This window comes from Bos javanicus, chromosome 26 (genome assembly GCF_032452875.1).
Source record: "Bos javanicus breed banteng chromosome 26, ARS-OSU_banteng_1.0, whole genome shotgun sequence".
Lineage (NCBI taxonomy): Eukaryota > Metazoa > Chordata > Mammalia > Artiodactyla > Bovidae > Bos > Bos javanicus.
Window position 1 is genome coordinate 24,793,087 of NC_083893.1, and position 27,694 is coordinate 24,820,780.

General features: G+C 41.1%; 1 protein-coding gene across 1 annotated transcript in view; it reads left to right on the top strand.

Moving 5' to 3' along the window:
- The window catches only part of CFAP58 (cilia and flagella associated protein 58), a 110,138-nt gene that overhangs the window by 37,608 nt on the left and 44,836 nt on the right, over positions 1-27,694 (top strand). The window contains exons 10-15 of the mRNA XM_061403390.1: positions 7,333-7,494; positions 8,141-8,287; positions 14,501-14,641; positions 15,603-15,826; positions 18,977-19,088; positions 20,938-21,042. Of these exons, the coding sequence (XP_061259374.1) occupies positions 7,333-7,494; positions 8,141-8,287; positions 14,501-14,641; positions 15,603-15,826; positions 18,977-19,088; positions 20,938-21,042 (891 nt within the window). The remainder of the gene's footprint in view (positions 1-7,332; positions 7,495-8,140; positions 8,288-14,500; positions 14,642-15,602; positions 15,827-18,976; positions 19,089-20,937; positions 21,043-27,694) is intronic.

The following is a 27,694-nucleotide window of genomic DNA, read 5'->3' on the forward strand; positions in this document are numbered from 1 at the left end:
GTAGTGTTAGTTTTGCTGTACAGCAAAGTGAGTCAGCTATATGTGTATATATATCCCCTCCTTCTTGAGCCTCCCCCTACCCCATTCCATCCCTCTAGGTCATCAATGAGCTGAGCTCCTTGGGCTACACAGCAGCTCCCCACTAGATATTTTACACAGTATATATTCAGCACTTTTTATCTTCATGGTTTTTCCTCTGGTGCAGTATAAATTTTATTATTCAGCTACATTGAGAGGCACCAAGAGTGGCATTATAAGTTGTGGTGGTTTAGTTGCTAAGTTGTGTCCAATTCATGTGACGCTATGGACTGTAGCCCACCAGGCTCCTCTGTCCATGGGATTTTCCAGGCAAGAATACTGGAGTGGGTTGTCATTTTCTTCTTCGGGGGATCTTCCTGACCCAGGGATCGAACCCGGGTCTCCTGCACTGCAGGCAGATTCTTTACCGACTGAGCTATTAGAGAAGCCCAATTATAAGTTATGGTCCACCATATTTACTCTTTTTTAGACTTTTATAAATTTTAGCTAAGATTTTTTCCTAGTTAATGATTAAAACTGGGGAACATTCTGCACATTATGCATTTGGCTCATTTCAGGACCCCCTTCTTTTTCATTCTAAATATTAAACTTCTAGCTATCCCCTCCCTTTTCTTATATACTGAAAAGCATTTTTCACAATGAATTCCTACTGACAAGTTTCTTAGCTCCCTGCTTATTTGCCTTATAACAATGTCAAGCAAAGCTCTCATAGACAGAGGTTCCAAGAAATGAATAATAATGTGCTTTCAAGGATTTAGAAGTAAGTGAGGATAGCAGAAGTTGATCAAAGAAATATCATTCACTAAATAGGTACTTCATAATAAAATGAAGTTTCTGTATTTTCAATATTAATTTGAAGTTTTTAACACAGAGCATCTTTAATAGGGTAGAACTCTGGAGAGAGCCTTCAAGGGGACATACACAAATTATAAGCTTTTCATGTTATAATGAAATAAGTGTACTATGGATCACTCTTTTCCTGGAGGAGAACAGAGTAATCCATAGAAAAAACCAAATTGATTTTTAAGTGCTAATATTATATAATATCACATAATGTTAACATACCATGATAGTCTATTAACATTTATTAAATGATTAAATTACGATATGCCTGGTACTTATATTATGGTATAAATATAATTCTTCTCACTGTTATCCTCATTATAGCTCTCCTAGGCAGATATTATAGCTTTCATTTGTAGCATAACATGTTATTAAAAACAGATAGAAAAATAGATATGCCTCCCTGAATTTGAGATAGAGGGTAAAATAAGAAAGCAAGACAAATAGAGAAGACTTAAAATTTCACATGACTGGGCACAAAGATTTTTTTTTTGAGAGTGAGTTTTCCAGTTTTCTTATGGAAGTAAAGGCATTGTCAGCATTCAAACCATTGACACCAAGTCAGAAAAACTTACTTTAAAAGTTTATTGTACTGATATTTCATCAATTGCAAGTTAAAAGATTCCAAATTCAATGACCTACTTTCTCTTCCTGCCTTAGTACATAGGATGTTTTGACTATGGCTGCAGATTTCCTGCACACCTTATTGATTTTTATCTCACTATTATTTCTATTGGCAGGTTGTTTTAACAGGAAGAGAAAAGGCAGTAGGTTATAAACTGAGCCTGTGCCCTCAGAGTGCACTGTAAGCGTTTTCTGGTCTCCTCTGAAGTAGGCCTCCACACGCTAGCTCTCCAACCCTCTGGCTGTAATAGAACTCTCTACATTTGGATGTGATTTATCTCAGAGTTGGTTTGAGGTATCTAAAGTATAATCAATTAATTAAGCTCCAGGCCCATAGCTGGCATTCTGCATTCTCTGATATAGCCATTTAAACTGGGAACATTTTGCTGATGAAGGGTTTTGTGTCTACCTAATACTCTGCACATTTTATGAATTTTCAGGATTTGAACCTCTATGTGACATTGGTTTGAATGATTTCCCTCAAAACAAATTGAGTCCCAACACTTGGAACTAAATTGCTTTGTGAATTGTCTTTTCCCTTTGTTTCTCTACTTTAAAAATTTTTGCTGTTATTTAAACAAAATAACCTTTGATCTTTTTGGTATCATGATGGGTTCCTATTATTCCCAGCTTCAAGAATCTGGAAACAAGTTAGACTTTGTGTACTGTTGTTTGCAAAAAGATGAACCTGGCTAGCTGGGTACCCACTCCACTGTTCTTGCCTGGAGAATCCCAGGGAGGGGGGAGCCTGGTGGGCTGCCATCTATGGGGTCACACAGAGTCGGACACAACTGAAGCGACTTAGCAGCAGCAGCGGCAGCAGCAGCAGCTGGGTACCCCAGAAAGAAATGCTCTTGGTTACATCTTTTCTCTGGAGCATTATTCTGTCTGTGCAAAGGATTATTCTTACTGTAATATTTCTCAAAGTGATTGAACAAGCAATTTTTTTCTTTTCTCTGATGTGCTGCTTGATATTCTGAATGCTGATGATGCTGTTCAAAGTATTTTCAATCTATTCATTTCCCTGACCCCAAGAAAGATGGTCATGTCCATAGAAAGGCTACATTTGGGGCTAAGATAGTGTCTTTCTTTAAAAAAATCAAACAAGTAACAGATCCAGGAATGGATACCTTATTTAGGTTTCCCATTTGTTCCTAACTTAAACATTTTTAGTTGCTAGTGGTGGTACCTTAAAAGGCCACCTGCTACTCATTTTCAAGGGATAGATCAAAGAGACGATGGAAGAAGGAGTGAAATGTCTTTTCATTTCAGATCTACCCACATGCCTCTTCTGCAGGCCTCCTCTTCTCAAGTTTTCTAATTTTGTTCCTTTAAGCCCCCTAACCAACAATGCAAGCCATTCACCATTGAGTCTGTATGTATTCTTACCTTGGGCCATTTTCTTTCCACACAAAGTGGGTGATGGAAATTAATAAAAATAAAACAGCAAAATAATATAAAATACTTTGTACAAGGACTTCCCTTGTGTCCAGTGTCTAAGACTCCACACTCCCAATGCAGGGGGTCTGGGTTTGATCCCTAGTCAAGGAACTAGGGATTCCCTGGTGGCTCAGAGGATAAAGTGTCTACCTGCAATGCCGGAGACCTGGGTTTGATCCCTGGGTTGGGAAGATCCCCTGGAGAAGAAAATGGCAACCCACTCCAGTACTCTTGCCTAGAAAATTCCATGGATGGAGGAGCCTGGTGGGCTACAGTCCATGGAGTCACCAAGAGTCGGACACGACTGAGTGACTTCACTTCACTTCAAGGAACTAGATCCCACATGCTGCAAATAAAAGACCTTGCATGCTACAACTCAAGAGCCCATATGCCGCCTTAAGCATTGAGGATCCACGTGCTGCAACTAAGACCCGGTGCAGCCAAATAAATGAATGAATGAATATAAAAAAGTACTTTGTGCAACTCTGGTTGCATAAATGTAAAAGATTGCTTAAAATAGATATTTTTCTTGAAAATATGTACACACATCAAGGCTTGACTCAAGGAGAAGTAGAAACCATAGAAAGATTAATAACCATGGAAGCCACCGAAACATCTGAGAGAGAATTAGCTCCAGTGTTGTCACTGGGGGTCTAATTATTTTAGAATTGGGTTCCTTCAAACTTTTAAGAATCAGATAATTCCCAGGCTATGTAAAATTTTTTTTCTGTATATGAATTTAGAAAAATGTATTATATATTCTTGGGGGTATTTTTTTTCTGTTGGAATTTCTGTATTTCATTTATTTTTCTCTTTTATTAATTTATTTTTTATTGGAGGATAATTGCTTTACAGTGTTGTGTTGGTCTTAGGGGTAATATTGATTGGCATTACTTTACTGACCTAACCCATGCCTTCTGCTGTGATAGTGAACAAAAACTCCAGGCCTTGGAGAAAGCTTGGGGATGAATGGGTCCTTGGGTGGGATGATCTAGGAACAAGAAGGAAGAGGTAGTTCTCACAAATTATGTAAATACCAAATATTAACTTCTTAGATAAGATGTTTATGGCCACCCTATTATCCTCCCAGTGTTGAATTCTCGCATAACACCCTGTGCATATCTCAGATTATTGGTTGTATCCATTCCTTGATTATCATTTTACAGTGGAGCCACTCAGTAGGAGTGAATTTGAGGGTAGGGAATGCATCTTATTTTTCTATACATCACTGGTGCTTTTATAGTGCCTGCCATAGATGGGCCCTCAGTGCATGCTCAGTGAGTGAATGAATAAGTAGGCGAGTGGTTGAATGAATGAACAAAAGGGTACTCAGCTCACTTTATGAAATGATTTCTCACTAGCAGAAATCTTGATATTAAAACAGAACCAAAAAGGAAACTGTAGACTTAGGTCGCTTATAAATATGTATGTAGGGTCCTAAATGAAATTCTAGCAAACCAAATTCAACAGTACATTAAAAGAATCATCCAGTATGACCAAAGAGGATTTATCCTGAAACCACAAGGATAGTTTTCTATTAAGAAAGCTATTGCTGGGGGTATGAAAATGTAAAATGTTACAGCCATTTTTGAAAGCAATCTGCTACTGCTAAGTCACTTCAGTTGTGTCTGACTCTGTGCAACCCCACAGACGGCAGCCCACCAGGCTCCCCCGTCCCTGGGATTCTCCAGGCAAGAACACTGGAATGGGTTGCCATTTCCTTCTCCAAGGCATGAAAGTGAAAAGTGGAAGTGAAGTCGCTCAGTCGTGTCCGACTCTTCGAGACCCCATGGACTGCAGCCCACCACGCTCCTCCGCCCATGGGATTTTCCAGGCAAAAGTATTGGAGTGGTGTGCCATTGCCTTCTCCGGAAAGCAATGTAGCAGTATCTATTAAAGTTAAAGATATATATGTCTTTTGAGCCACATACTCCTCTTCTGGGAATCCATCCCAACAGAAGTAAGAGAACAGGTGCATAAGAACACATGTATAAAATGTTTATTGTAACATGGTTCAAACTGGCAAAAAAATGGAAACCAATGAATGCCTGTCAGAGGGGAGGGGTTCACCTGCACTGGAGAATTCCCACAAAGTATAAAAAGCAAGGTGCATAAAAATATATAAGAGGATCCCACTTTGCTGAAAAATAATGACCAAATTCAGAAAGCAAAAGGAAAACAAAGCCCTGAACCTGTATATTCACTAGTTGGCTAGCTGTGAACAACATTACTTCTTTTGACTTCAGTTTCCTTATTTGTAAAATTGGGATATGATAATGCACATCTATGAGGATTTTTGTGAAGATTAAATGAGTTAATACCTGTAAAATCCTTGTATATAGAAAGTACCTGAGAAATATTAGCTATTATTACGATAATGACATTAGTAGACTTAAATAGAATATGCAGAATTCAAAGAAAAATATGGAAGAACACATACTGGATCATTAACCTGGTTTCTTTCTATGTCAATGAGGGACTGATGTGGGTGGAAGGGAGAAGAAGGTTCAAGTAAATAAGAAAGAGAAGTGAAGTCGCTTAGTCATGTCTGACTCTTTGCGACCCCACAGAGTGCAGCCTACCAGGCTCCTTTGTCCATGGGATTTTCCAGGCAATAGTACTGGAGTGGGTTGCCATTTCCTTCTCCAGGGAATCTTCCCAACCCAGGAATCGAACCCAGGTCTCCTGCATCACAGGCAGATGCTTTACTGTCTGAGCCACCAGGGAAGCTAAGAAAAAGAAAATAAATGTTTATTTCCCATTTATGCACTTATTTAGAATTATGGCATATGGGACTATGAATAAAGAAATAAAATCAGAATACTTGTAAAAGAAGACATTTGTTACTAAGTATATCAGATCAATAGAACTGATAGTGTAGTGCAAAATAATATATGCTAAAAAGACATTTGTTAAAATTTGATTCCATCCTTCCTTAAATATAAATCTAAGAAAACTTTGAAAGATATTGGATTTCACTGGTGATTCAAATGGTAAAGAATGTGCCTGCAATGCGGGAGACCTGGGTTCAATCTTGGGATGATTCCCCTGGAGAAGAGAATGGCAACCCACTCCAGTAACATTGCCTGGAGAATTCCATGGACAGAGGAGCCTGGTGGGCTCTGGTCCATGGGGTCACAAAGAGTTGGACATGACTGAGCGACTAACATTTCTTTCACTATTTAAAGATATAAAGGGACATATATTAAGCACCAGCCATCATTAACTCTGTTGGGGAAACATTAGAAGAGGGTTTCTTAGAATATATTTTCTGGAATACTAATTCTACAAGTAGAGTAAAAGGATTCGCTTCTGCAATGACTGGGGATCGGGAACATGATGCTCACAGGTATCCAAAACCTGATTATAATATCACCATGACAAAGAGATCCTTTTTGACCTTTAGGTTCTAGGTAAATCTGTTCTTTCAAGGAAGCTTCCCTGGCCGTGTTATTTCAAGTGCATCCCCTTCCTTCTTTCTCTGTCATGTTCCTCTGTTTATTTCCTTCAACTGCAGTCATTAATTAAGAGAATTCCACTGAAATGCAGTGAAATATTCTTAAGAATTTTCTCCTGGTGTGTTCTAGCTGTTAAAGTATAAGCTCTATTCATTCAACCAGTTTTCCTTGCAAAATTTTTTTTCTTAAGGAATTTTAGAAGATTGTCCTTAGAAAATCAATTTCCGTGGTCATTGCAGCTAAGAGTCATGATGATGTCATTTCTACTGTGTGGATTGCTTGTCGAGAAGCATTGGCTCACGGTGGAATTCTGGGCCTTGGTTTTCCATACTTGCAAAAAAGAGGCAGGTACTTCTGCATCTCATCTTGCCTCAAAGTGTTTTGCACACAGTAGAACACATGTTTTTATGAAGTCTTTTGGATTTCCCTGATGGGAGTGAGTTTGACATTGGTAAAGATAGAGTTATGATTACTATCAATGTCAGAGGTCACTTTTCTTTCTTGTGGTTAACCTTATAAAGCCACGACTGTGGCCAAACAGCTAATCTATCTCTTACCCTTCCTAGTGCTTTGTGTTAAGATCTGTTTAAGCTTGTGCTTTTTTTTATTCCTTTCCTTTTTTGGGGTTGGGGTGGGCAAGAGAGGTTTTCAGAATTGAAAGAATTTATTTTCTGTTCTGTTTTGTGATCACAGAATAACTGTGCTAAGCCTTCATGCTTTAGCAGAACGGTGCTGTAGATAAAGTATATGTTTGCCCCTAATCAGCTGGGCTGAACTTCTGTGTCATACCACAACGATTATAGCCACTGTCAGATTTTCTGATTGCTGGCATTTCTGCTCGCTACCCTGAGATGCAAAATCTGTTTGTCCTGAACCAATAACCACAGATGGGCTATTTAACCATCTTTATTACTTCTTTCTCCTCCAGGTCCTCATGAACATGGAAGACATAAAAGTCCGTGAAATGCAGATTTTTGACTATAGGAAAAAAATCGCTGAATCAGAGACTAAATTAAAACAGCAACAGAACCTGTATGAGGCTGTGAGGTCAGATAGGAATCTGTATAGTAAAAATCTGGTTGAGGCTCAGGTAAAAGAATATATTTATGTCTTTACATTTTGTCCCTTCCCATGCTGGGTTTAAAGCAGTTTCTGTTATTCTAATAGCAGAATTTACAATAGATTGAGAAAGAAATCGGGGAATTCACCTGAAAGAAAAGATCAGTTTATGCAGAACTGTCAGATTGTTTGAAATGGAAATGACACAACTTGATCAGATGTGAAGATTGAGGCCCCAGTTTTAATTATTTTGTAGAATTGCCATTCTCCTGCTTCTCATTTTTAAAACTGCTAATAGCTATCATGACTCAGAGGGGAGCAGCATACTCTTGTCATTTAAGTGCAGAGTTTTGCTTTGTAATTTTTTAGTTAAAAATGTTTGTTGTGATTCCAAATTGTCTCTTACAGTGAGGAGTAAAGTGTGTGCATGTGTGTATGTGTATGGCATATTCATTATGTATTTTTACATCTATCTCATGAAAATATTTGGAGAGTTAATGCTATGAAATACTTTGAGGTCTATGGGCACAAGATACAAAGATACCCAGTTATAATTGATCAGGAAATCCTTGTTTTAAATGAATCTCCCTTAAAAGCTCTTGACTATGCGTTGAGCTTCCATAGTGGATGATGTCTATTTAGTTCACTTTCAAACACATCTCCTTTCATTTTGTTAGGATGAAATAACGGAAATGAAGAGAAAATTAAAGATTATGACCCATCAGGTAGATCAATTGAAAGAAGAAATCTCAGCTAAGGAGTCGGCACTTGTGAAACTACATCTGGAGCAGCAGCGCATAGAAAAGGAGAAGGAAACGTTGAAGGTACAGACCTTACAATAAAGGCGGTGGACCAGTTGTCTGTCCATTAGACCCACTGGGGCCAGGCTCTGTGCTCAGTGAGGATAGCCAGGGGTGGTGGGGGCAGGGAGAACCAAAGCACCAGGGGGATGCACTCCACCACCTGGAGGTCAGTCTTCCCTGCAGGGAGTGCTCCCAGCTAGAACGGGAAGGGGCCAGTGGAGGTGCTGAGCTCCTAGATTACCTGTGCTGGTTATCATGGCCTCAGTGGAAGAGAACCTAGCAGGTCAGCAGTGCCCAGGAAGTCCTGGAACTTTCAGGCTCTCTTTGCATTTACAACTCAAGTCCAGCCTTCTGTTTGCACTCAACCCTCCCACGCTCCTCCCCGGGGCTTCTATGAGACAATGCTGGCAGAATCCTTTGTGCCGCTGCCCTGATACTTATTTACTTCATGTGCACATGCTGTTTCTGCCCGCAACATCGTTGTCTACCAGGTGTCAGACTTTGTCCTTACTTGTTTGGCCCTCAACTGGGTTCATGGATCACCTTACTTCTGTGAGTCTAAGAACTTTGCAACCACTCCTCTAGGGAACCACCTTTGTCTTCACACATTACTTAGATATATCCTTTTAAATCTACAAATTTAGAACATTCTAGGTCTACTAATATAAAGACTCATCCCCCAAATATATGCCAAATAATCATACCATATCAAAACTTTGAATTAAATACTTTTTACTATACATATTCTTTAAACCTAATGAATTTCCTAGCCAATCCTATAAATTTCCCTTCTAATCCATTTGACCAAAGAATTTAAAAAGAAACTTCTAAGAGAATGGTGCCCCTTTTATTTTTTTAAATGTGTATGTTTATGAGCCATTTGCAGAAACTTCTATAGCCAGTGAAAGACTGAATTTCTGCACATGATTATCTTCAAAGATAGTTCCTATCTTGAAAATGAATATGTAGCATTGGACAGATTTAATGTCAAATTTCCTTGATTCTATGATGCTGTAGACTGAAATATGCACTCTCAGTTTAACAATAGGTTTTGTCAACTTAATGATAGGTCTTCATGGAAATAGACTACTACATTAAATTAAGTTAAGGCACATGAGGATGGAGAGAAATTAAAATGTAGTGAAAGTGCTTTACAATAAAGATATGGCAATTGATATATTTACCTAAGACTTTCATCTCCTCACTCTAGCTCATGATAGAAAAAAACAGAAAATTCTGTACTAAAATTTATTTAGATGTAAAGAAACATAACTATATATTCTAAAATTTGAAAATACCTTGCATCTTTGCCCTTATTCTCCTTGTTTGGAAGCATATTAATAGTTTTGTAGGAGGTTGTTTGTTCCACCCTGGAAATCTATGGTGGGTGGTGTTTATTTATCATTGGCTGAATCAGAAGAATCTTATTGCAAACACTGCTTCACTCATAGGCCTCATGGAGGCCTTAGCAAGGCTTCAGTGTAACTGGATTTGGTACATCATCTCTCCCTTTCAGAGGGTGACACTGATCCTCATCTCTTACTTTCCAAGGAATGCTCTTTTCAAAAGATTAATTATTGCTGCATAATGGGGTCCAAGGAAGACGAAGTCCTGCTTTAGAATAAGCAATGTCCTATGCAAAAAGGGATTATTCCTGATTCCTTAGTTGGACTTTGGTTAATATTTGTTTCAATTACACCCTCCATCATTAGACGTCTATACATATAGCTCCAAAGAAGCATCATAATAAAATAAAGAAATAAAGTTTATAATAAAATAAGGTTTAAATCATAAACTTTATATTATTTTAATCATAATAAAATGAAGTTTCTGTTTCTTTGGTCCTGTGCAAGCAGACTTGGCAGCTGGTGACTAAGGGAGATGATTAAAGGGCTTCTGTTCTAGAAAGTCTGCTCCAAATGGTGAATCCTAGGTCTGGATAGCTTTGTGTCATCGATTACAGGAAGCTGATTGCTTTGGACTTACTGTGAAACTAGGATGCCTTTTCCTCAGCTTTTCCCATTAAGGCAAGAATTAGGAACAGAGAAAAAGGCTGCCTCCTTGATTTATTATTTGAGGTTATCCAACGGTGACTTGCAATGGTGCTTTGACTGGATAATTTTGGCCTATCATTAAGCCCATTTGACATCCTTTAGAAAAATATGACAGCTCAAATGTTGAGTTTCAGCCTCTTAACTTTTTTAGCCTCAAAGATGAATCACATTTACAGAGGTCTCTGAATTTCATGCATCTGAGCTTTGCAAACCAAAACCCTGGAGGAAAGGGCAGATTGTTTTTTTTTAGTAACTTTACTCCATGAGAAACATGTAGCTTATTATAGTGAGTTATACAAAGCTACGTTGGTACATAATCCCTCCCAGAAGGGCAAGCCCTAGCCTGTTTGGTAGACCATGAGATGCTTTTTGACAGGACAACCCAATTTATCGCTTCTCCAAGCCCACGACAAACAATTGTCCGTAAGAGATCATCCCCATCCTCATTCATCACCGCCCCCCCGCCCCCCCGCCCCTGATAGAAAAGTCTTGCTTCTTCCGTGTTTCTTTTTCAGTTGCTGCCAGGCTCTACAGACTCCTCAGGATTCTAGACATTATCAGCACATGATAGTTATGACAGGATGTCAATGGTTCCTTGTAGATGTTGCTGCATCTGTGTTCATCTGCCCATTCTGTCCCCGTCTTATTTCATCAGCACTAAAGGGGCCATCTCATGTGGAGTGTCTGCCTTCCAGTCCTAACAAGCTCTCGATTCTGTTCATCACCACCCCATCATCCCACATCAATCTGACAGCACTTTGATTCTTGGTGAATAATTCAGCAGCAAATTCTCTGTGTCCAGAGCTCAGCGTCACATTAGCAACTGGCTTCAGGGCACCGTAACCTTATACTCAGTGGACTCTCTAGAGCAACATGGATGGGAACTGTTGGAGGGAGGGGGAGAGAGAGAGAGAGAAAGCCTAGTTATTCTCATGGTTAGAAGACTTCAGATGGTCCTATTTATTTTGCAGGATATAAACAGATGATCTCTGTGAAACCCAGTGAATGTTGGGATCCCGTATGAAGGGGTCAAACTCCCTCAAGTATGCTTCTTTTTTAAAAAATTTTATTTGTTTATTTTTGGCTGCACTGGGTCTTCTTGCCGCACAGGGCTTTGTCTAGTTGTAGCGAGCAGGGGCTACCCTCCGGTTGCTGTGCGCGGGGCTACTCTTCATTGTGGGGCCAAGGCTTCTTACTGCAGTGGCTTCTCTTATTGAGCATAGGCTCTGGGGTGCGGGGCTTCCGTAGCTATGGCCCCCGGGCTCTAGAACACGTCCTCAACAGTTGCTGCCCACAGGCTTAGTTGCCCTGCAGCATGTGGAATCTTCCCAGCAGGGGTCAAACCTGTGTCCCCTGCGTTGGCAGGCTGATTCTTAACCACTGGACCACCGGAGAAGTTCCCAAGTATGGTTCTTGAGATATGATTTATGCCCGCAGCCAGACTGGGTGATACATACGCCATGAACACCTATCACAAAAGTGTGTAATTGTAGAGGTGGTGACTGAAGAGCACGTCCTGCCATCGCATTACGACTTTATGCCTCGGGTCCCATCTAGAATGTTGCTTGATGAGCTTTTGGGTGCACGGTAGTTGTTACCATCTTTCCTGGATGAGACAGCTCAGATTTACAACTGCTAGATGCATTAGACCTACGGTATTTTGTTGATGTTAACATTTGCTGCCAACGTCTAACGCCACATCTTGTTTACAGCCCATAAATTTATGACATAAGGAGACCACTCAGAATTTTGATATATTAGGAGAAAAAGCACCAAGCAATGCCAAACACACGAATGGTTTTACATTTCAGACAGATACTTTTACACACCATTGATTGCATTTTAATAACACAGTGGTTTCATTTTGTTCTGCTGATGGATTCTGATCAGCTCTCGGCACTTAGGAACAGGGAAGTGAATGCTGCACATCTGGGAAAATAAAAGTTTTATTAAAGAAAGCATGAGCCAAACAGGTATTTTATTGCTGTCTTCGCTGTCACCTTAAATGATTATAGAAATAGAAAGGCTGGTTCTTGACTCTCTTTCCTAACAGGCAATCCCCCAAAGTAGTAAATACAATACCAGACCAGATCTTTTCTCACTAAGTGTTTCCCTTTGCTTATCCCTGGACCAACATATATTTCATGAATGAGCAAACAAAATGTCATAAAGGAAACCCTGTGTTTTATGGTAGCTAGCTGCATTTAGTTTGTGACATTACAGGTCTATTGCTAGGTGTGTGGCATCTTGTACTGTTTGGATAAATTTGAGCTATGGAATTAATGACTCTTGGTCTTCATGGATTAGAGGCAGGTAGCAACTAGAGTTGGGTTGGTTCATAGGCATTCACTTGCAAATATTTGGTTTTCTGTCATCCCTTTTGTGACATTTCTGGGTGGGTGGAGGTGGGGGAACCCAACTCTTCCTTGAAGGAAAAAGTTACTACTTTTTCATTTTCACATGTTGACCTGCAGGCCATTGAAAAGTTGGAGGCTTAATATTGTCTTGTCCTCTCCCTTGTGATTTCAGGTGTGGGTGAAAAGCAGATTTCTTCCTCCGTCTTTCCTTCTTGTGCTGACCTGGCTGTGATACCACCTGTCCTTGTATGGGCGTGGAACCTCGAAGCTGTATTCTTTTTTCCTCTAATATGATTAACTCTCTGGCTCCCAAGGGCATACTCTCCACGGCCCATGGCGTACGAGGCCCTTCTCAGGTTGTCTCAGCTCTTTTTCCAGGCTTACTTCCTGCTGTCCCCTACCTAGTACTCCAACTCAGCCACATTGGGTGTTTTGCCATCTGGTAAACACACCAGGTGCTTTATAGTTTGCATGCCTCTGTTCACGTGAGTCTGACCACTGACTGCTCTCCCCCAGCACACACATCTCCCTTTTAGAAATAACTGTCAACTTCCAATGCCCAGACTTGTTTTTCTCTCTAATCCCCAGGAAGAAATAGGAACTCCATCTTGTACTCCCATGTCCTTCTTCACAGTGGAGAGCATCTCTACACTGTAGGGTGGTTGGTTATATTTGTCATCTCCAGTGGGTGGTAAATCCCTCAGGTCTTACTCATCTTCTGTATTTGACTTGAAACTATTGTATGGTGATAGCAAAGGGAACAGAAACTCTGGAATGAAAAACTCTAGGCTGGAATCTCAACTTTGCTTCTTATTAGCTGTGTGACCTTGAGCAGGTTGATTTGCTCTTCTTTGTCTCTAATTGCATTTGTGAAATTGGGACAAGAGTAGCTAGGCACAATACTTAATATCATGCAAGAGGTGTTGTAAGCCACAAATATACTTAAGGATTTGGAGCAAATGTGTCCTGTGATGAGAGGAATTTTCCTTCTGAAACTTACCAGTCAAAGCATCCTTTCCTTGCTTCTCTTAGGATTTCCATGTAGCCTCAAGAACCTCAAGATCTGAGTTCTTCCAGGAAGCCTTCCTAAGTGCTGCAGTCCTCTGACCTCCTGTGGCATCAATTCACTCTCTGTGTGACAAAAAAAATCCTGAAACATTATTGCCTGGACTTGTTAATATTTGCATAATACTTGTATATCTCATCTTCTTATCTAGATTGGAATCGTCTTAGGAGTAGGATCTATATATCTTTTTATACTATAACATCTCTTCTGTTCCATCAGGATGTTTTATAAGACAGTCGTTTGGTTGTTATCTTTATTAATTCACATTTTGCTTATAATAGACTTTATCTCTGCAGTTGATATGCTGATGATATTAGGATTGTTATAGGAGCTGATACATACAGATATACCTCCGCCCAGTCCCTCCTCCACCATGCTCACCCCCCACATCCTTCTCTGTACTATTTGTGGATTCTCCTCATGTTTATCTGGTAAGAGAACTGCTGTTGAATACCAATGAGGGTCCTGCTATACTGATATAGAAAAATGGTGGAAATCCCTCAAGGGCACAACTCATAGAATAAACATGATCACCGTAATATGCATTGTTGTTTCTTTACAGGCCTTGTGTGTGTGTGTGTGTGTGTGCGTGTATACGTGTGTGTGTTAAGCTTTCTTTGCTTGCGAGGGTGATCAAACCATGCTAAAGGAGACATCGCAGGGAAGTATAAGAAGCACACTATCCATCTATCTGGGCCCTGTCGACCTGGTTTGTGCTGTTACAGAGTGAAACTGGCCTGTGTCTTTCACTCGTCAGGCCGAGCTGCAGAAGCTGAGACAACAAGCCCTGGAGACCAAACACTTCATTGAAAAGCAGGAAGCCGAGGAGAGAAAACTCCTGCGAATTATAGCAGAGGCTGATGGGGAGAGGCTGAGACAGAAGAAGGAATTGGACCAGGTAGGAAGAGACCACACGTCCCCAGACCTGCAGATTCTATCAGCAGACACAATTGTTTGATTCAGCTCCTCACAAAACCTCATTCTTTTCTGAGCTCTTCCATTGAGTCTCTCAGAACAGCCCCAGAGGCCCACTTCCTGTTGATTAATTATGAAATATCCATTCATTTATTCTGCTCCTATTTACAAGCACTTCCTGTGTGTCACCCACTCCTTTAAGCTCTGGGGATATACTGACCAACAAGAAAATAAGTTACCCTGCCCTCAGGGGGTTTACATTCTAGCATAATATCATTGTTGCATATAATTACAATGAATAATTACATAATTTTGGGGGTTAGAAACTTAAATGCTTTCAGAGATCTAGCAGGTTAAAAAAAAGAGACATTGGCTTGTGCAAGACAGTGGAAGTGAAAGTGTTAGTCACACAGTCATGTCCGACTCTTTGCGACTCCATGGACTATAGCCTGCCAGAGCTCTCCCCATGGAATTCTCCAGGCAAGAGTACCAGAGTGGGTAGTCAGTCACTTCTCTAGGGGATCTTCCTGACCCAGGAGTTGAACCCAGGTCTCCTGCATTGCAGGCAGATTCTTTACCATCTGCGCCACCAGGGAAGCGTGTGGTACAAGACAGTAAGGAGTGGTAGAACTTGGCAAGAGCTTGCCCACCCCAAAGATGTTCAGATTTAAACACATACAATAACATGTTGGAAAAAACCCATGGGCCATGGAGTATTATTATTAATAATATAATTTGTTGTACTCTTTTCAACAAGACTGCCAACTCTTGTGGGAGGAGTCCAGTATTGGCTGTCTAGCAGGCTATTTTCAGTGCCTTACCTACTGAGTGCCTAGCACATGAGGGCATTGGATGGGCGTTCACTGATTCTCTGAATGCTGCTACTGTAATGAAATGTGGGATGTTTTGTCCCCCAGTGGCCATGCCCTGCCCTACCTTTCTAGGTCATCAGTGAGAGAGATATCCTTGGGTCGCAGCTAGTTCGGCGCAATGATGAGTTGGCTTTGCTCTATGAGAAGATCAAGATTCAGCAGTCTGTGCTGAATAAAGGCGAGAGCCAGTATAACCAGAGGTTGGAGGACATGAGAATCCTCAAACTTGAGATCAAGAAGCTTCGCCGGGAGAAAGGGATTCTTGCCAGGAGTGTGGCCAATGTCGATGAACTCAGGTAACGGAAGACCCCCTCGGAGGTGAGAGCCTAGCAGCCTATGGGGACCTCCTAAGGACCTTATGTTCCTCCTATTGGTCACTGAAGGTCTTTTTTTAAAAAAGATTTATTTGGCTTCGCCAGGTCTTAGTTACAGCACGTGGAATCTAGTTCCTTGACCAGCGATCAAATCTGGGTCCCCTGCACTGGTCCCCTGAGTTTTAACCACTGGACCATTGGGGTAGTCCCAGCCATTGAAAGTCTTTTTCTGGTTGCATAAAATAATTTTTTATGTTGAAATGATTAGCAAATAATAAGAACAACTTTTCCATAACCCATAATCTACATCGTGTCCATTCTATGTCACAAAAAATGAATTCATTTCCTTTCCGGGGAACGTAAGCAAGTGCAAAAGTGTTTTTTGAAAACTTTATTCTGGATTTAGTGAAAGAAATTTCAGTTAAATCATAACCACAAAGTAGTTACAATTCAGAAAAAAAGTCCCCCAATGAGCTCTTTGGAATTTCTTTAATAAGGCAGTATGCAAGAGATAGAACATCAATATTTAAATTGAATCCCGGTAACATTTGCACATCTTTTTCTTGGAATTACACAAAGAATGAAAAGAGGGGGAAATTTTAATTTTATCACTATTTGAAAACTCTGTTTCCTTAGAAGGCAGCCAAATTTTACATCTCACTCTTGATTTATCTTCTGAAGCTTTCACTTGGGCTTAGTGCGCCTTCTTCTTGCTTTAAATCTTACATTATACAAGCTCTGCTTTCCCTTTGGGAAAACATCACCATGTTTTATATGGGCAATTGCAGGAAACCAAATAATAGGTCTGGTGTTTTCTTAGTAACTATCTTATCCTCCGCAGACTTGTAGATGAACACTATCCTTGGCCACCTTGGGACAAGGACACAGTCTGGATCTGCTTTTTAAATTAATCGAATTAGATAGTTTTGATATTTAGATGCAGTGAATACGTTCGGGAATAACAAGGGAAGTTGCCACCATCAATAGATCAATACTCTCTTTTTTAAAGAGTTGTTCATATTTCAGATGATGAAAGTAATACAAATTCATTGTAGAAAATATGGGGCATGCAGAAAAAATGTAAAGAAGGGATTAGAAAATCACTGATAAGTCTCCTATCCAGAGATACCACCATTAACATTTTGGAGGCAATTGGATTTACTCTAAGATGCTGTTGAATGATCTCCAGGACCATAACTAAACTTGCCTGGTGGCTTAGTTGGTAAAGAATCTGCCTTCAATGCAAGAGACCTGGGTTCGATCCCTGGGTCTGGGAGATCCCCTGGAGAAATGAATGGCAACCCACTCCAGTATTCTTGCCTGGAGAATTCCATGGACAGGAGAGCCTGGTGAGCTACTGTCCATGGGATCCCAAAGAGTTGGACACGACTGAGTGATTAACACAAACTTGCCAGCCATGTGTTATTTTTATTACATATGCAAAGCACCAAATTCTATCCATTCTCAGTTTGTTGATATTAGATTTTATCTATATAGTGGGAGGTGCATGTTCAGTCGCTCAGTTGTGTTTGACTCTTTGCAACCCCATGGACTGTAAACCGCCAGGTTCTTCTGTCCATGGGATTTTCGAGGCAAGAATACTAAAGTGGGTTGCCATTTCCTCCTCCAGGGGATCTCTCCAACCCAGAGATAGAACTCTAATTTTCTGCTTCTCCTGCATTGGCAGGCGGATTCTTTACCCTTGAGCCACCTAGGAATTCCTTATAAAGGAATTTAATAAACTTAATAAAGATATTGGAGGCAAGCGGGCATGAATTCCAATCTCAGACTTGCCACCTACAAGCTGTGTGATCTTGGGCAGATCACAACATATTTGAGCTTTAAATTTGTTAAACACGAAAATGTAACGTGCCTAACACAGAGTCTGATGCAAAAGAAATCATCAATCACAGTTCCCAATACCCTTTCCCTTCTCTGCGGATGACACTTTAGAAAATAGTAGTGTTAAAAATATGCTTTTAATTCTCAGCAGCTTTTTCTGAGCTCCCTGTTGAGTGAGCATCATGCAGTTAATTCTAATGGTTTGTCTTGCTAATGAGGGGAAGTTGTATTATTGGTTTAAATGAAGCAATTAAGTAAAAGAGATGGCTTGGCATTAGTAATCTGCACACTTGCAGCAGACGAGGACAGATAATAATATCCTTCTTGCCCGTGTCAACCTGAGTGCTTGCCTCTGCTCTGCCTCCCAACAAAACTTCTTGTTCAATAGACTGGCAGCCGGTGGATGGTTTAGACTATGGTCATCTGTTAACTAGAGATTTGAGAAGTGTATTTGAGCCAGAGCTAGTTCTTCGGGACTTTTTCAGTCACCTGTGTAGTTGTGGAACATGAGACAAATGATCACTCCTAATTCAGTATTTTTCAGTACTGGCTGCACATTAGAATTACCAGCTGCTGCTGCTGCTGCTGCTGCTGCTAAGTCACTTCAGTCATGTCTGACTCTGTGAGACCCCATAGATGGCAGCCCACCAGGCTCCCCTGTCCCTGGGATTCTCCAGGCAAGAACATTGGAGTGGGTTGCCATTTCCTTCTCCAATAGAATTACCAGCAGAACTTTAAAAATCTATGAAACCCAAGCCTCGTGCTAGACCAGGTAAAGCAGAACTCCTTTGGGGGTTGGTCCAGGTAAAGGCATGTTGTCATAGTTCCCCAGGTGAGTCCAGTATGTTGCCAGGGTGGTGATACACTGTCTTAATGGATGTCAGGTTTCACCTGAGCCTCAGTTGCTTGCATTGCAGGGCCGTACCTCATGATAGAACATAGCTTGTTCTCTCGCTGCTACTGTAGAAGACATTTAGAAACATGGAACAATATATTAAAATCCTCATGATTTACCCTTTCCCGGTTCTTTTCATACACTTCTAAAATTCCCTGGGTATCAAGAATCAGTTCCTGGTACTTTTTTCCCCTCCTAAAGCTAAAGCTGAAGTTTGCCTTCTGCAAGAATTGGTATCACCTGTGTCTTGCCTTAGGAGGCTGGTCTCAGTGTTCCCGAAGTCTCCCTAATCCATCTTTGTCTGTAAGATGTAGCGTGCACGAAACCATGTAAAGAAAGGATACTCAAATACTGGGCAGAGAATTTGTTTGCTAAAGAAAGTTTGACTTATTTAGGCAGGAGCTTTTTCACACGCAAAGAGAGTTCCTGAAGGAGAGGACGAGATGCCGAGCCCTGGAGGAGGAACTGGAGAACCCCATGAACGTGCACAGATGGAGGAAGCTTGAGGTAACACTTGGGAGAGCCTTCCTCCCAAATCGCTCTCTACCCTACTTGTCTTCTTACCTAAAGCGCAGTAACAGGCAGTTTTATTTAATCTGTGCCATTGTCACCCAAAACGTGAAAGACTGGATCAAATGTAAATTAGATTGTTCCAGATGGGTTTTGTTTTTAAAAGCCTTTGCATCCTTTTATTTCCCAAAAGGAAGCGCGGCTTTTAAACTTGCCCTCTTTTCAAAGAACTAGAATTGTGTTCGTCAGACTCCTTCTTTTAGGATCTGGGGACACAGCCAAAGTCCCTTTGGAAGATGATGGATAATAAACTTCTTATTTTATTTTATGACCTCCTGAGATTCATTTCCACCAGCAGATAACAGTAATAGAGAAGCTCTGCTTATTCAATAAAAAGATGCCCATCTCCTCTAGTAGTACCCAGTAATGTGAGTACAAGAAGGGGCTTTGACTAAGTTAACAGTTGGAGTGTTGGGAGAATAGGCGTATGTGATATAAGAAGGAGCAAGGAAAAGGAGAAAATCAGCCAAGTAGGTTTTTGTTTTTCATTTTCATTTTTCCTTTAAATGAAGAAAGCGTTAAGGATAATGCATTATAAATTGTTATGTAAACACAAGGCCTGAATTTTAACAGTGTCCAGTCTTGCCAAGTGAATGTGTATGCCAAATCTATTTCCAAAATATGGATATCACTTGGCACTGCTTAGTATTTCTTAAGCAAAGTCATAGTCAGTGGAATATCTCCTGCCTTTTGGACCCTCATTTATTCCTCTTCAAATGCCAAGAGTGGGGTAGTTTACTAAACTAAAAATAACATGAATGTGTCTGGGGAAGAGAGATGAAAACTGTAAATTCATTTACTGTCACATCAGTTTATTCCATGTGTTTTCGAGCAAATCTTTTAAAGTTTCCAATTCCATGTCAATTTATATTAAAAAAATTGGAAAACAGAGACTCTGGGAGGCAGTTGAAAATATTTAGCTGCTAGATTAATTCCAAATGTCAGTAGTTGAAAGTGAACCTTTGGCTCAATGTCTAGAGGACAAATTATCAATGTATAACAGTAGATCTTGTTTGAATTGTACACAGATAATTATTGAAGGTGCATCAGAGCTTTACAGATTGATAATGTCTTTTGAAAGCTAAATGCCATGGTCGTGTCCTGCTGCTAATAATTAGCAGACTTCCACATCCTGGGAACTTGCCCCATCGTAGGTTGTAATGAATCTTCTTGTTGATAATTATGAAAGGAGAACCCTGAGACCGAATGAGTTAGGGAACCCTGTCTCATTCCAGTGTAAACAAATGATGGTAGGGAAAACCTCAGAGCATAGTAATTAAGAAGCCCGGGCTTTAGAACCAGGCATATCTGGGCTTGAGTCCAGCTCTGACCTCTATCAGCATAGGTAAATGACCTCCTCCAAGCCTCAGTTGCCTTATCTGTAAAAGGGGAAAGTAGTACTAACAGGACTGTCAAGTGACTAAAATTTGATAATGTGTGAAAAGCACTTAACATAGTGTTCAGATGGTGCAAAGAATCAGGTATTAGGCCCAGGAGCTGCCATCACTGCTGCTGTTATTATTTCCCCTGGTGGAATAAACATACTAACTTTCCGCTTGCAGGCTCACTCGGGACAACAGAGACGACACTAGCCAAACGTCAGTCTGTTTTGATGACTGTCTCATCTGTCGTGCAGTGCATTTCGTTTTGTTTGCCTTGTTTCTGATTCTTGTCTGTATTGGGTCTGTAACTTTGCAATAGATTTTAATAGAACAGTAATTCTGTAGGGACCTCAGTGCTCTGAACCTGATAATCTCAGCTGCTTTATTTTTTTCCCCTTGAATAGGCCAGTGACCCCAGTACCTTTGAGCTGATACAGAAAATACATACACTGCAGAAGCGTCTCATCAGCAAGACGGAAGAGGTGGTCGAAAAAGAGCTGCTCCTCCAGGTACCATTTCTGTTTTCTGTGCTCATCAAACAAGCCTATTTCCTTAGCACCATCATCTCCAGTACTGTGTTTTTAGAGCTAGACAGTTGGCAGTGTTGCATGCCCCATTTTTAACTGTAGATGGCAACAGGGACTCACACACAGAGAACAAACAACCTGATTAATTGGTCTTTTATGCTGCCATCACTAATATTTCAAGAATTCTAGAAAATTAAGTTCAAAGCTACATCTACTGCATTGAGTAATGTGAGCTCCCCTCCCCACAACTTCTCTGTAGTTTTGTTAGATTCTTTTAAACGCTTTTCTTCATATCTTCATATAATGTGAAATGCCATGACTTTGATTTTGAAAACTAGCCTTCACATAGAGCACAAATGTCCTCTTGAAGGTTTGTGAGAGCGAAATGGAAGAAAAGGTATCTTTTTGAAGATTTTATGTAGTAAGTTATTCTGAAGCAATCAACAGTGGTAACATCTTTGTGTATCTGTATCTTTGCAAGTACCAGTTGTCACTACGATCACCATTATTATCATTGTGCCAGATACTGTGCTGGTGGCTTTATCCCCTCATCCTCCCTTCCTCTGCACAGTTCTGGGGAGATGGTGGGGTTTGTCATTCCCAGTCAGTGAACGAGAAAGTTGGACCCCAGGAGTTTGATTATGGATAAAGAATACAAGCTCTGGTGTGAAGTGGTCTGGCTTGTAATCCTGCTTCTGCAAATCTGTAGCTGTGTGGAATTAACTTCTGTGCACCTGAAGTTCTTGATCTGTATTATGGGATAATACGAGAACCTGAAAAAAGGATGCTATTGGGACATTAAGGGTGTGTAAGACTGATGGCTCAGAGATGCATTTGTGGTCACTGCAGCTCCTTCCAGGAACTGAGCGCTCGTGGTGGTGGTTGCTCAGTTGCTTTGGGCCTCGGCTTCAGTGTTTTATGGTGTAAAGCCACCTGAGGTGTTGGTCTGGCACTCTCAGCAGGATTTCATTTTCTTTCCTAAGATGAACGGTAGTAGTATTCCTTAAGCTCAGCCAGCTCTGCAGCTCCGGTGTGCATAGATCTTACCCAACACCCTCAGCCTTACACCCCTGGGACTCTGTCTTTTCTCCCAAGATATAAGGGTGTGTTTCTTGCTGGCATTACATTCCTTCATTCAATTTAATAACATGCCCAGGTACTCTTCTATCTAAGGATATTGTACTGGACAAGGAGACAAAATGCACATCATCATGGAGCTTGTATCCCAGTGAAGAATAAGAAGGGAGTGGTTAGACATTTTGCTTGTTGCAGTTAGACAGGATCCTGAGATATTAATAGTTTTGAGCAGAGGGTTGTGAGCAGGTATCTCACCTCCTAGCTGAAGCATTTATTTGTTGATACAGGACTCTAGTGCTATCTTTCCCTGCCTCCTAAGCACATACAGAGAGAGGAGCCACAAGATCAGAACAATCTGAAATGTCAAGCCCCTTATACTGGGGAGGGAAACCTGTTCTGGAGAGACCCCAACCCTATAATGGACTTTGTAGGAACGAGAAATAAACTTTTACTGAGTTAAATCACACATAGAAAGGCTGATGGCTCAGGAACCCCCTCCCTGACATTGTGCCTTGCCCTGTCTTGTGCACTCACAGCAATGCTCCTGGTCCTGACTCCCCAGAAGTGAGAGGAAAGCTCCCTAACTTTGCTCCCAGCCCCTATCTCTGATTCCTGAGGGCAGCCCAATATGGGGGAAGTCTGTGGTTCTCCCCTGTAATAAAATTAAGCAGCACTTGGTAGATAATTCTAGGATATAAGGCTACTTGTTCCCAGGAGTTTAACCATTGAACTTCAACAGCTCCCTGCAAAACCGAGTAATCCAATGCGAGAAAGACCTTGGCTTCACTCTGTGGGCAGCACAGAACCTAGCACGTAATTGTGTCAACAGAATTCATTTATCTCCCTTCACTTTACCTGCCCTCAGTCATCCCCTCAGGTTTCATCACTCTCATCCAGCCCCCATGTGGGGAAAGGGTGGCACTTCAGTGTCCTGGGTCACCATTCACCACATAGCAGCCACAGTAGCTCCCTCCTTCCCCGGGGCCCTCCATAGGCTGGCCTCACACAAGGTGTGGGTCTCTCCTCATTGTTTTCTCTGCAGTCAATGAAATCTGAATGTGGGATATGTGTTGGATGATATTAAGAAATTAGTGTTGATTATATAAGGTGTAATAAGAGTATTATGGTTATGTTTTGTTAAAAAAAAAAAAGCCTTTTTAGTATGAGAGATGTACTGATGTATTTACAAATGAAATGATACGTAGTCTGGAGTTTATTCTGGAATTTTCCAGTAAAGAAATGAAGGAAAGGGAGAAGCGATGGGAGACATGTGGATGTGGAGATGGAGGATCAATGAAATAAAATTGGCAAGATGTAAAAAAATAGAAGGGATGTTGAAAGGAGGATTGAGTTTAACATTATGCTTGACATAAAAATTGCCAATTATTATTTATCATTCCAAAGCCCATAATCTTAACCACTGGGTTATCGTTACTAAAAGTAGGAGCTTCTCTATATGAGCAATGGGTACTTGGCCCTCTTATTTTACATTTTGCATTAGAAGAGACATTTTCCCTGAAGCTGAGTGCACAGTGAGTGGCCAACAGGGATCTTTTACAGACGAGCACAGGTAGTTAAGAGGATAGACTGGAGTCAGAAAAATCTGGTCTTGGATCAGTTCTAACAGTTTCTATTTCATGACTTGAGGAGAATTACTTATATTCCCCCAATTGTGGCTTCTCCATTTGTTTGTTGTAGTTCAATTGCTAAGCTGTGTCTGACCCCATGGGCTGCATCATGCCAGGCTCCTCTGTCCTCCGCTACTGCTCAAATTCATGTCCATTGAGTCAGTGAGGCTATTCAGCCATCTCATCCTCTGCCACCCTCTTCTCTTTTGCCTTTAATATTTCCCAGCATCAGAGTCCTTACAAATGTCCTTACGGTTCTTCCCATCAGGCAGCCAAATTATTGGAGCTTCAGCTTCAGCAACAGTCCTTCCAATGAATATTCAGGGTTGATTTCCTTTAGGATTGATTAAATGGAGATACTAATGCCCAGTTTCATTATGGGAGGAGGATACTCCCGTCTGAATACACGACTCAGAGGTGCTATTGTAAGGACAATGAGTTAGTGCATGGGCACCAGGGTTCATGATCCAGGGTTTGTCCTGTGGCTCCACCAGTGCCAGCCAAAAGTCACATGACTGAGGCCAGGTAGCTGGTAAGTGAAAGAGTAGGGACTCAGTCAAGGCCATCAGCTCCAGCGCCCATGCTTCCTGTCACTTCATTACCCGGCCAAAAGGAACCAAATTTTGTGTTTTGCCAGACCTCTCTATCGGAAGCTTGTTTCATACTTCATTGACGGCTCTAACTTTTTAACTTCCATCTACGTACTTTGGATTCATTCTGTTCTTTTTCTACCTTGTTAAGGTTGGCGCTCAGCTCGTTAATGTTCAGCCTATGTTTCTACTATAAATAAGCATTGACAGCTGCAAAATGTCCTTTAAAAACTTTAGTTTCTTCCCACAGGTTTTGAAAAGTGGCATTTTCATTTTCATTCAGTCCTAAATAGTTTCTCCTTTGAGAGTAAGTCTTAAAATATCCCCAGTTTCTGTGGATGTCAGAAAACATCCACTATTTAAAACATCTAGTATTTCTTCTATGGTAATTAGAAGTACAAATTTAAATTTCCAATGTATGCCTTTAAGCTGCATGCATGTCATGTCACTTCGGTCATGTCCGACTCTTTGTGATCCTATGGACTGTAGCCTGCCAGGCTCCTCTGTCCATGGGATTTTCTTACCTATTGTTTGCTGTGACTGCTGACTTTCATTCATGGTGTTCATGGTGGACTTTTTCCTTTTGTGTTGGCTTTTGGATTATGAACTCATTTTCGGAAAGACTTTATTTATAGAACTTGGGAATGGTCCAGGTTAAGGGGGTATCCTTTCATTTGTTTCTGTCAGGTGCCTGAGGAAATATCACTTACTTGGGATAATTTTTTGTATTAGATTCTCACTTTGGGTAACCCAGTTAATATATATCAGAACTCTGAACTCTTATGATTGAAGACCCATGGATACAAATTCTTAGGGTAGCCATTTTTTCCCCCCCATAACCTGGGAGAGAGAGTTAGATTTCATTGTGGTCTTCCTGTCCTAGGGGATGAATTTCTTTCTGTTGTCTCTTTTCACTGAAGGTGTAACTCTTTTAAGTCCCTAAGTTTAAGTGGAGGAATCTCCGTGGAGTGGAACTGCCCACTTCACGCAGGCTCAGCGCCTCATCGTTTATCCTCTTATGGCCATTCAAATCCAAGCCCCTTGCTCACTAAGTCTGGCCACGTGTCCCAGTCAGCCCCCCATGGGAGAGCTGCAGTATCTATTTACTGTTTTAATGTGCAGTTCATGCTTTGATTTTGACACTTGACGATCAAACTACTTGCAACTGCCATTTTGTGACTGAAAGGATGTGTTGTTTTTTTGAGCAAGTCTAATGCTTTGTAGACTTCAGTTTTTGCATTATTTAGTATGCCGTAATGCCATAAACAGAAATTTCTCATTTATTCTAATCCCTAGTTTTCTCATCCACAAACTGAGACCCATCCACAGAACTGAGTGTAAATACTCATACAGGGTGATCAGAGTGTTTAGTTACCGTTATCATTATAGTGATGATTATTAATATTATTAACCAAAAAGCATTTTTTCCAGGTCTCCAAAGTTTAATAGCCTGCCTCACTCCCCTCTGTCCAGTTCCTCATTTCACCTTTTTTTTATTTTTTTTGGATGGTTGGGCTGTCCTGGGACTGCTGTGAATTTTCTTCCAGAGCTTGAGCATCTGCAGAAAACAAGCCTTGTTATCTTGGTGAAACCCCAGGTGCTCCACAGGGTTTGACAGTTTCCCAATTTCTTCTGTTTTATTAAATTATTAGAGAGGTTCTCTGAATACACAACAGAACATTTTGCAATTAGGAAGATTTTTGGTTGAATTCTTCTGAGTATCAGAACATTTTTTAAATGACTTTAATCTGTTCCAGGGTGCTGAAAAGCCCCTATCATGTCCTGGCAGCAGACATAAAGGAAGTCTATTTGCCCCCAATAGACTGTGAGTTCTTTGAGGAAAGGCACTTGTTAATTCATCTTTCTAACCCCAGTGTCTGATATAGTACCAGGAACATAATAGGTGCTCAGTGAAGATGGACAGGCTCTGCCTGGGCAACTCCTATCCACCTTTTAGCATGTGTGTGTGTGTGCTAAGTCGCTTCAGTCATGTCTGACTCTTTGTAACCCTGTAGACCATAGTCTTCCAGGCTCCTCTATCCATGGGATTCTCGAGGCGAGAATACTGGAGTGGGTTGCCATGGAGTGGGTTGTGATGCCCTCCTCCAGGGGATCATCCCGGCCCAGGGATCAAACTCATGTCTCATGTCTCCTGCACTGGCAGGCAAGTTCTTTACCACTGGTGCCGCCTGGGAGGCCCAGCGCTGAGCTTGAACGCTCATTCCTCAGGAGTCCCTCTTCGATCTCTAGGTTGGGTTTCTTGGTACTTTGCTTTCTTACCACTGTCACACTTGTAACTAATGAGATAATTGTAACTGTGTGCTTAATGACTTTCATGCTTGACCATAAGCTCTGCAAAGAAGTTCCTGCATCTGTTGTAATGATTATTTCATCCCTCACAAATATTTGTTTAGTGACTGATTAGACACTGCCAGAATGGTGGTTCTTTAGTAAGTAGTGTGTGGCGCAGTCATTTGCGTTCTGTCTTTGAGCTACGAGAGGTTACGGGAATTATTCTTCCTGTTGCCTTTGCATTTTTGTTATTAACTTCTAACTTTGCAGGAGCCTGGGATATACTGTGGTTTATGAATCAATAAACTTGATGAGAACTGCTTTTGCGTGCTGAGGCAGGCTAATTCATGTGGTGCGCTCAGATTTCTCCCTTTGTTCAGGGTGAACATGGACATGGTTCTTGAACTTGGCTTTACAGCGTCTGTAAGTACAGAAGACTGTATTCTTGCCAGAACTGGAATCTAAAGCATGGATGGGAAAGCTTGTTTTTTCTTTTCCCACCAGGCTACCTTCCCCCATTCAAGGAAGTGAGGGCAATGCAGGCCTTGCTGAGATAGGCCTTCTGCTGCCCTCTCCTTTCTGTTTTTGCTCCATTTGTTTCTCATCTCCAAATCCCTCGGTAGTAATGATTTCTTTCTTTCTTTCTTTTTTTTTTAAAGCATCTGCAGGATTAGGCGGGCATATGTGCCTTGAGTAACTGCTGTCTGTTACTGGGGTTTCATTACATCATCATCATCATCACACCAAGAAGGGATTCCAAATAATGGCCTAAGTCCTGCTAGCATTGGAGTAGGAGGCTCTGATCCCTTGCCAGAGGCACTTAGAAACCCAAGGAACATGTATAGCAGCTGGGACTTGTTTTGTCCAAGTGTTTAGCTCAGATACCCTCACCTTCAGGGCCAGACAGGTAACAAGAAAGAGCAAGGTGAACTTTGTGTATCATGATCGTAAGTGGCAACTGACAAGAGGCCTGAGAATGAGAGTCAGAAGGGAGTGGTGGGGACTACAGCACACAGAGGGCTTTGGGTCCCCTATCCAGGAAGCAGC